This window comes from Nematolebias whitei, chromosome 17 (assembly GCF_014905685.2).
Source record: "Nematolebias whitei isolate Nwh7 chromosome 17, NemWhi1, whole genome shotgun sequence".
Taxonomy (NCBI): domain Eukaryota; kingdom Metazoa; phylum Chordata; class Actinopteri; order Cyprinodontiformes; family Rivulidae; genus Nematolebias; species Nematolebias whitei.
Genome location: NC_056514.1, coordinates 26,543,428 through 26,553,882, shown reverse-complemented (window position 1 = coordinate 26,553,882; position 10,455 = coordinate 26,543,428). Strand labels below are relative to the sequence as shown.

At 37.0% G+C, this 10,455-nt stretch overlaps 1 protein-coding gene across 1 annotated transcript; it reads left to right on the top strand.

Annotated features, from left to right (window-relative positions):
• Positions 1-304: 304 nt before the first annotated feature.
• LOC119423632 (glycylpeptide N-tetradecanoyltransferase 1-like) lies at positions 305-9,911 on the top strand. The gene is made up of 12 exons (XM_037691037.1): positions 305-331; positions 432-540; positions 724-868; positions 2,202-2,320; positions 2,543-2,634; positions 2,789-2,905; positions 3,031-3,201; positions 4,904-5,012; positions 5,158-5,328; positions 5,466-5,633; positions 6,937-7,074; positions 9,846-9,911. Exons 1-12 carry the CDS (start codon positions 312-314, stop codon positions 9,867-9,869), a joined length of 1,383 nt encoding a protein of 460 aa, XP_037546965.1. The 5' UTR covers positions 305-311; the 3' UTR covers positions 9,870-9,911.
• The last annotated feature ends 544 nt before the right edge of the window (positions 9,912-10,455 follow it).

The window sequence follows — 10,455 nt, the reverse complement described above, 5'->3', positions numbered from 1 at the left end:
AAAAAAACAAAAAAAAACATTGAGGCCACGAGAGAGTTTATTGAACTGTGAAAAAGAACTGAATTTCAAGACCTGCTCACATTTTATTACCAGAACTCTCTTCAGGATATATTTAAAAACTACAAGAGGTTGAATTTAATGGTGGCATTGTTCTGTTATCTGTCAGCTGGGTGTGAGCTGGGTTGGGTAGCGTCCGAAGCTACTCTCCTCCCCTCACTGCTTTCAGAGATAAGAGTGAAGCAACTGAAAATGTTAAAAAATAAAATACCTCAGAACGCCAACAGCCACACAGAGTCACACTATTTCTTACAATGATGGATTTAAATTCTTCGTAAGTACACGTGTCCTCTCTGTTTTCAGTATAATTGAGCTGTTGGAATAGAATTTTCTGAAAATACTAAAATGTACAGTGTGTAAAAATGTCTTTTTAGTGAAGAGAAGCTGACAGATGGTGAGAGCAGCCGTCTTAAAAAGAGCAAAAAGAAGCAAAAGAAGAAAGATGCTTGGAGACCAGAGGGACCCAGAGACCCATTTGCCATGGTTTGTGTTTCAGAGTGTTTATGAGACTTTTTCACCACATTAGATATAAGACTGATGCTTTGCTTGCACTGCAACAATCAGGCTTCACTGGTCATTTGAACTCAAGCCGATAACCTTCACATTTGGTGGTAAAGACTAGGTTCCTAAACAAATTCTACCCTGTTCCTTCATTTGCTGTGCCAGTTGGATTCTCTGCCAGAAGAGAAACAGCAGGAGATACAGAAAGCCCTTCATCTCTTCTCCATGGGCCAATGTTTGCCAAAGACCCTGCAAGATGCCAAGAAACATACCTACCATTTCTGGGACACACAACCTGTCCCCAAATTGGGTGAGAAGACAGTCCTCCTGTAATTTATTACACAAGTCTAAATGTTTTGCTAACACAACATAGCTCTTGCAGCTACGTCTGTTACAGGTGGGATTGTTTTCAGGTGAAATCTTTCAATATCTGTGCTTAGCTTGTTTATCCAGTTAGAAATAAACTTTATTTATTTATTTTTTCTTCAAACTGAGGTATTTCAAATAGTTATCTGAAAATGGTAAGATATTAATTGTTCATAAAATCTCCATGGACCCTCAAACCAAAAGTTCTAAACTCCCAGTTCACTTGCTTTTAAGCTAAACAGTTGCTTGAATGCAGTTTAGGTTATTTTTATTTATTTATTTATTTATTTCATAATGGATCTTATAAACTTAGGAAACAATTATAGCAATGTATTTCTCAAAATTGTAAAGAAATCATTGTGAAATAAAAAAATATATATTGTACATTCCTGAAACTATTAGAAATATCCAGTATTTTAATTTATTACATCAACCATTGTCTAGCATTTCATTGGCTCATTTTAATTACAGCTCATTGTTCCATATACTAATCAAGCAATGCATTGTGGGTAATAAGAATGGATGGGTTGGTAAATTACTTGCAGGTCATTGAGTGAAGTTTGTTACCTACATAATAGATATATATATTATTTCAGAAAAAAGAGCTGCCTCTTTATGCTCTTAAACTCGCAATGAGTTCAATATCCAATTATCAGTCAAATTTTGCAAATCACCTAAAAATGGTATGAGCTATATACATGCATGCTCGCCACTTCCATTAGCCAGTCTATTTAAAGTAACCTTTATACTTTCCAGACTACCATTATTATTATTATTATAATACAGCAACAGAAATCACCAGCAGCCAACTCATTACCACAATTCATCACCGAACAGTGGCAGATCTTGTGTATAGAAATGGCCATAGAGTGTCATGGTTGTCATAAAACATTGCAAATCTCAGGCTGCAAAGCAAATAATCAAACCTGAACAGGCCAAGACCAAATTAGTCAAACTGGATGGATGATTTTTTTTTTTTTTTTTACTCCTTTGTAGGTATGACAAAAGGGAAAGAGTCATAAAAACCAACTTACAGCACAGTCAGGCTCGTAAGCCACAGTAAAATCAGGCGTGCTGAAAGAAACCCCTCTCTTTATGTAAAGAAATGGAAGCTGTCAGTCCAAAACATCAGGATGATTTGATCCAAGATACTGTAGATTGATGAACATTTGGACTGAAAATCTCTCCACGTATGATTGTTATCCTGACTACCTTGTTGTATCCATCTTTAATTGTTTATATGTCATGTGTTGGAGGTAAAGTGTTTCTCATTTTAGCTGACAGCATAATGACTCATGGCCCAATCGCAGAGGCTGTAACCAGTGTTCGAAAGGAGCCCTACTCCCTCCCTCAGGGCTTCTCCTGGGATACTCTTGACCTGAGCATCCCTGCAGTGGTAAGTTACTGCATGTTCAGCTGAAGTCATCCAGTTCATAAACAACCTGCTTTATGTAGGAAAGTTCTGGCATGACAGCAGATTAGACCCCACATTCAACTTCAGACAAGTGCTGCTCTTTGCCAAACATGTCAGTCAACTCAAAGGACATTGGAAACCCAGGAAATTAAAGCTCAGGAGGAATCGACAAATTCATCCTATATATTTTTTTTGTTATTTCAGTTAAGAGAGCTGTGTAATCTACTAAATGAGAACTACATGGAAGAGGATGACAACACAGTCAGATTTGACTTCTCCCTTGAGTATCTCCAATGGTAAGCTCCATCAGGATGCATTCAAAGACCTCTGATTTGTGGATTTTTAATATTACAAGCATTTGTTGCCTGAATATGAGAAGAATTTTTCATATGATTGGAAAAACTCTGCTTTTTTAAGAGATATTAATGAAGTTATTTTCCTCCTCTTAAGGGCTTTGCAACCACCAAACTGGATGCCCCAGTGGCACTTGGGTGTGAGAGTAGACAGCAATAAGAAGTTGGTCAGCTTCATTGCTGCTGTTCCTGCCGAGGTTTGCATTTATGAGACGTGAGTAGCTCGTAAATATGTGTATACAGTAAAACTGTGCGTTGTGTGAAAAATCTGATGAGCGGTATCGGTGCACGGAGCGTTGACGTAGTATATCTGACGAGTTCTGAAAAAATGTTGTGCAGGAAGAAGAAGTTGGTGCAAGTCAAATACCTTTGTGTCCATAAGAAGCTGCGCCACAAACGGATGACTCCAGTTCTGATCCGAGAACTCACCAGACGGGTCAACCAGCAGGGTCTCTACCAGGCTGTGTATACAGCTGAGACGGTGCTCCCCACACCGCTGAGCTCCTGCAGGTATAGCAGGAGGCATAATCACAGCCACAATTCTGAGAAGGTTGGGACATTGTGTAAAATGTACATGAAAACATAATGCAATGATTTGCATAACATAGGTTTTATTCAATTTCAGTTCAGTTCAGTTTATTTATATAGCATCAAGTTAGAACAGAAGTAATCTCAGGGCACTGAACAGAAACATTCATATACATAAAAAGTAATAGCATTATTTATCTGAGGAGCAGACTGCTTTGAGTTTAACTTCATCGCAGACTCTCATCTTGAGCAAGCATGAAAGCGACAGTGGAAAGGGGAAAACTCAGTCATGAGGAAGAAACCTTTAGCAGAACCAGGCTCGGGACAAGCGGCCATCTGCTTCGACTGGGTGGGTTTGAGAGGAACAGGAAGGAGGAACAGATACACAATGGCAGGTCAAGAATTGCATGTTAATTTAGAAATAATATTAAATGAAAACTATTCAATTGTAACAATTCATTTTAAGAAATGGGGTCATTTTGTTCTTCAGTAGTCTTAAGCAGCATAACAAGCCAACTCTAACTATAGGATTTATGAAAAAGGAAGGTTTTAAGACCAGTCTGTAAACTGGACAATGTGTCAGTCTCACGGACAGAAACTGGAAGTTGGTTCCACAAGAGAGGAGCCTGATAACTGAAAGATCTTCCTCCCATTCTGCTTTTGGAAACTCTAGGAACCGCAAGTAAGCCTGCAGTCTGAGAGCGAAGTGCTCTGTTGGAAAAATATGGAACAATAAGATCTCAAATATAATAAGGTGGAGCTAGGTTGTTGAGGGTTTTATAGGTTAGAAGTAAGATTTTAAATTCAGAAATCCTAGAGAAAGATAGTAAAAAATGTTTAAACTAAGAAAATGTATATTTTGGGAGGCGGGGGTATAATTCTATATCTTATGGCGTTAACACATTTCATAAAGTTAGGACTGGGCCCAGTGTACACTGTGAAACACCCCCTTTTTAATATCAGCCTGTAAATGTCTAGGAACTGAGATCAGCTGCTGGAGGGGACTGTTTTCTTATTCTTGTCTAATGTATGGAGTGGTGGTGCAGAGGCTGCAGAAAGTGGGCCTGTGATAAGGTCTCCGGTTTGACTCCCCGTACCGACAACATCAAAATGTGGGTGGGAAAAGTAAAGCACCCTCGTTTGCCCCACTCTAGGCCCTTGAGCAAGGCCTTTAAACCCCACCATCTGCTCCCCCAGGCGTCCTGTATAGCAGCTCTCTGCTCCACACAGAGGGCTGTGGTTGAGTCAGGAAGGGCGTCCGATGTAAAAACAATTGCCACGTCTTCGTGTGAACTGGGACCCTGCCAATTAACCTAATTTGTTACAAAATGCTCCTTCAGCTGTTTCTTTTTTGGTACTGCTTTCTTTAACAGCCGTTTTGTTGACCCAGTTTTTATTTTAGCTAAAAAAAAAAAAAAATCAATCAATCAACGTTACCCTTTTTCATCCAAAAAAATGAAACTTCTTGGTTTAAAGATTCACTGTGTTTAATGTGTTCCATTGGAAATACAACGAGTTTATTAGATGTGTAAAAAATAATTTCATTCACACACTTGTTTTCACATTTTAGACAATGTTCCAGCTTTTTTTTTATTAATTGAATTATTGAACTTTGAATTAACATAAATTTGGTACTTTACTTTTAAGCAACATCTGCTTTTATCCCTGCACTAATCTTTTGTAGTTTGTGGCTTCGCCCCTTGAATCCTCGTAAGCTGATAGAGGTCAACTTCCCGGGTCTGAGACGCACCATGAGTCTTCAGCAAGCCCTGAAGTTCAACCGTTTGCCTGAGGTTAGTGTGTGCTGCCATCTGGAGCCCATGACTTATTACTGTTCAGACAGTAATATTGATTTAAGCAGTAAAGTTTTGTGCTGCATTTTCTGAAGTGTATTTTTTTTCTGCCATGTTACTTTTTTTTTTTTTTTTTCTCCCCTAGGTTACAAAGGTGCAAGGAATGCGCCCGATGATCAAAGAGGATGCTCCAGGGATCCTCTCACTACTCCAGAAAAATCTCAGCAAGTTTCACCTCAGCCCCCTCTTATCTCTGCAGGAAGTAGAGCACTGGTTCTTGCCGAGGGAGAATGGGAATGACGCCTACGTGGTGGAGGTTGGACCTCACTGCATATCTACTTTTAAGTTTTATTGCACAGAAAAAGAAAATCCGCCAACCTTTAACCTAAGAACTTTTACTCGTGCTGTTCTGTCATGGCTAAAAGTGGATTGATCTTCCCTCCTCGCACACAGCGAGACGGCGGCGTGCTGACAGATGTGGTGAGCTTCTATAGCATCTCCTTCAGAGTGCTCAATCATCCAGTCCACACTAGTCTCAGAGCAGCTTACCTTTTCTACATCGCCTCTTCTGCCACAGAGCTGGCAGAACTCATGGAGGACACGTTGGTCCTCGCCAAATCTGTAAGTGTGTATCAACAAAAACAAAAAATATTAGGGATGCACGATATTATCGGCATGGTATCGGTATCGGCTGATATTAGCAAAAAAAGTTAAATATTTGATATCGGCCATTCCATCAAAATAACTCTGATATGAAAGGCGCTGTTTATTTAAAATATATATTTATATAGCGTTACATCATTTTCAGCCCCCTTTTTGACATGTGCATTTAGTAGCAGCTCAAACTGACAGAGACCATGCAGAATAATGTAGTATTTTAATTCCACAGCAGAGAAAGCTACGTAGTCTCTGTAGGTCTAGGAAAAAAAATATCGGTACAGATACCAGTTATCGGCCAAATAAGTTTTAACATATCGGCATATCGGATATCAGCCAAAAATCCAATATCGTTCATCCCTAAACACTTTTTTTATGACAAAGTTAATAAATTCGTCAAGCACTGAATGTTGTTCCCAAAGCATACTCGGAGCACTAACTGATTGTGCCATAACTGTTGTAAAACTTTGCCATTGGAGTCAACACTGTCTGTTGATTAGCAAAACATCTCATTAGCCACTACACGGATTGCCACGATAATCTAAAAAGGTAATGTTTGTACATTTATGACTGATTAACTTTTGGAGTTAATCCTAATACAGTTATAGATAAACTCTATTAACACACATTGAGCTCAAATTTGAGTGTTTGTAGTTGAGTCTCATCCTCAAAATCTATGTTATGAGATAATCAAGGTCAAGTTTTCTTTATTGTCATTCGCATCACATGTGGTGCATGTGGTGGAACGAAATTGTGTACACAAGGTCCTAAAAGTATAAATTGTAAAGAAAAACGGTAATAAGATCTAAGATATGAGAAATAAGCTAAACCAAGAATATGCTAAGCACTAGTAGTACAAAAACAATACGCCAAACAACAGCAGCACGAACATGAGTCTGTGTGAGCGGATGAGTATGAATGAATACAGCAACATGAAATGGATCAGCAGCATGAGAGCAGCATGGATAATCAGCAGCACATATCAACAATCAAGTGGCATTACAGTGATTTTTTCCCCATATAGTTATTTACAAGATTTGATCTATATATATATATGTATATTTTCCTCATCACAAGATGATTTTTATTTAACGTGACATGTAAGGTGGTGGGCATATACATTCCCTCAGGGATGCTTTATTAGCATTTTATTCACTTGTATTTAGTAGAAGTCAGATTTCATCACCTTTTTAAACCAACAGTTCAGTTTGATTTACCTTTTACTTTTCTTACTGTGAGGTTTGCTCTACTCATTCCTTCCTAACAGAAAGGCTTTGACATCCTCTGTGCACTGGACGTGATGAACAACATGAGTTTTCTGGAGAAGCTCAAGTTCACTATCAGTGACAAGAGAGTTCATTACTACTTGTACAACTGGATGTGTCCTCTCATGAGCCCCGACAAGGTACTCAACAAAGTAATCTCTGCACTTGTCAAGAGACAATATTGTCTGTCTGTTCACTCAGAGGTCTTTTATACCTTGCTCCTGTAAGGATGGAGCCCGAAGCGGCGAACATCTTGGAAACTGTCAAAATTCTTCACATAATGGAGTTTGGGTTGGGGGACAAGGTTTATATAGGTACACCTAAATCAACTGGACAATCTGGGAACATGTTACTTTCAAAAAGCTGTTATTTTGACTCAAGTTACAAAACTGTATGAAGTAAAACAAATTGAATGTTATGGTTTGTCAGCTTGCATTCATTCCTGCATTTAGGGTATATGATCCATTTTAATCAGCCTAATTAGTTTTAATGAGTCTTTTTTTTTTTCAGCAGACAAGTGCAACTTAAAACGATAATTCAGATGTTTTAAAATGAAGATTTGTGTAAAAGGTTATGAACAATTCATAATAAACTTGTTGTTAGCTCTTTGAGTTCAGCAAGCTCAGGTTGAAGGAACTGGGTTTAAATTTGAGCAGAGTAGCAAGCTAACGTCGAGTCTAAGACTAAACTGAATCGTTAGTTTTTATATTGAGTTTAGCCTGTACTACTGGCTGGATTTTATTGTACTTTATGTATTGATTCTATATTGTTGTTCTTTTGTCTGCTCACTTCTGCAGACTGTCATAGTGAACAAACGCAAACAAAAGATTTGGCAATTATTTTACACCAGATCTCCTTCCTGATGCAACTGGGGTTTGACCTGCAGCCTCAGGATCACAAGATCCAATTTATTGATTCATTGTGAATACACTATATAAAAAACAAACCTTTGCATCCTTATCATTTTCACCCTACATGATCATTTACCTAGAAAATGATCATTTGCGAGCACGTCCATCAGTTAAAAAAAAGGAATTTCTGCCAGATCAACCTACAAAACTGACAACAGTGCTAATGTTTTTATAAAATAGAGTTCACATGAACTGTAATAACGTGTTGAGTTTGAAGTTGTTTTAAGACTACAGATCTCGGCCTCATGCGGACTATTCATTATTAGAATTAAATTAAATTTGAATTCAACTTTGACCCCAGAAACTATCAAATAATTATCATGCACAGGTGAGATATTAAATGCTCATAACCCGTCTGCAGAACCCCACTTCAAATGACGTGAAAAATCTATTTGCAGCAGTGCTGTCTTTTTTAAATTTCATCCCAATTTTTAGTTTTAAAGTTTGACATGTCTTTTACGTTATGAAGAGGTTAAAACTGCAGGCAGTCCAAACTGGCTGAAACTGTGTTAAAGCATCTGTCTAACCCACGATAGTCAGAGAGAACCCATTTGAACAAAGATTATGAGTAAAAGCACCGGTTTCATCAAAAGTGGAAGGCTGCATCACTCACTAACGTCAAACTGTGAACACGCCTGCACCACACATGTCAGAAAACCTATCAATAAATTATTTCTGTTACACAGACCAGTGTCTAAAGCTTCAACATTTGCAGCAGTAGTCTTTAATATAATATAAGTAAAGTAAAGTTTTGCTGAAAAATGTTTAAATAGCCATGATAATGTGCCATTGAGACGGCAACATATGTTGCTCTACCATCTCAATCTAGTTTTCCTCACTGAAACTGTTGCCACAGAAGTATACACTACTAATGTCACATTATGCCGTATATCATGTACCGTGTTTTTCAGACTATAAGGCGCACCAGATTATAAGGTGCAAAATCAATGAACGGGTCTGTTTTCATAAATTAAGCAAAACGAAACAGTCAGATAAGTCAAAGTTTATTCAACTCATTCACAATAACCACATAAAATCGGTTCGAGGTCAGTAAGCACTACAAGAATTAATACATAAAGTGCACCTGATTACTGCCGATTTTTTTGAGAAAATTAAAGGATTTTAAGTACGACTTCTAGTCCAAAAAATATGGTATGCCACTACCTTATCATAATTCATCTCAGTGTTAATCACTACCTGTGCAATAATAACCTGTCACACAACCTGTGTAGTTTATGTAAGTTATGTGCAATATATATCATTTGCATTTAAGCTTGTATTACTACCTGCAAAATACTTATCCATACTAATTCATCCTACTTACACCGTTGTTTTCTACCATGTTGTTTACTTTTTTTTTTTCTTTTGGCTCTTGTAAATATTATTTCTTGTTCACTTTTTTGGTACTTTATTTTGTACCCTTATTGCATGCATTAGGTTTTTATTTATTTTTATTTTTATTTTTTATTTTTTTAAGCGAGTCAAATCAGTTCTTCTCATCCTGGACATTTCATTGCATTGTTGACCTTTTGTTAACCTGCATAAAACAACATAACAATAATGCCATTGACAAAAGTCCATATTGTGCCTGAAGTTGGTTTTACAGTACATAGTAGTTTACTGATAATCTTGACTATCTTTTTCACTCATGGTACCGAAAACACGGTTTATATTTTTGCAAAATACAATAAGGTTGTAAGAAAATAATCTGGAATACTGATTAATTTTAAACAATGCCCTTTTTTCCCCCATAATAATCCATCCCTAATGCCTCAGAACCTAAAGAAGTCAATGGCCTGATGCATGCTCAATAATCCAGGTAGAAAAATCTAACAAAATTGAGTGAGGTCCTCTGGATGGATTAAAAATAATAATAATTAAAAGGGCATGTACATTTTGATGTTTTTTTTACAGCTTTAAATAACTGCTCAACCTTGTTTGATTTGAGATTGTAGAAAAGTTAACTTCCAGCCATTAATATTTCATCGTTTGTGTTACAGGTTGGCCTGGTGTTACCCAATTAACATGAATCTGAGATGAACGGGCCAGAACAAGTTCAACGCTGCATTTGGTGAAAAGAATTAATGAACGCAAAATACACAAACTTAAATTTAAAAAAAAAAAAACATAATTGTGTCTGTTAATAAAAAAAATAATAATAAAAAAATGAATGTTTACTGCAGTTGGTGTTTTACATGATCTTCATTACATAACAAATAAACAAATTCAAAGAAGTCGCATCATTTTTCTCTTTACATTCTATCATCTGCACATGTGTTTGTGTGTGTGAGAAATAAATATAATTTGAGCACATTTTTGACTGCGTAAGTCAACAAGCAATCCACATAATCTCTGGTTATAAAACCGATCATGTATTTTTATGACCAATCCAAAGAAATATGGCCAGGCTCGTTAATTCCTGTTACTAACATGTCCATGCAATCCAGTTTTAGTATGCAGGTTTTTTTTTTACGTCATAAAGCATACACAAACACTGCATAAAAGCTGTCAATTAGTTTACACATGTTTTATGAAATGATCAAAGAAAGAGGCAAACATGTGGTTTATATCCAAAAAAGTTCAATCTGGTCCTCTGGACATTCAAAAAAA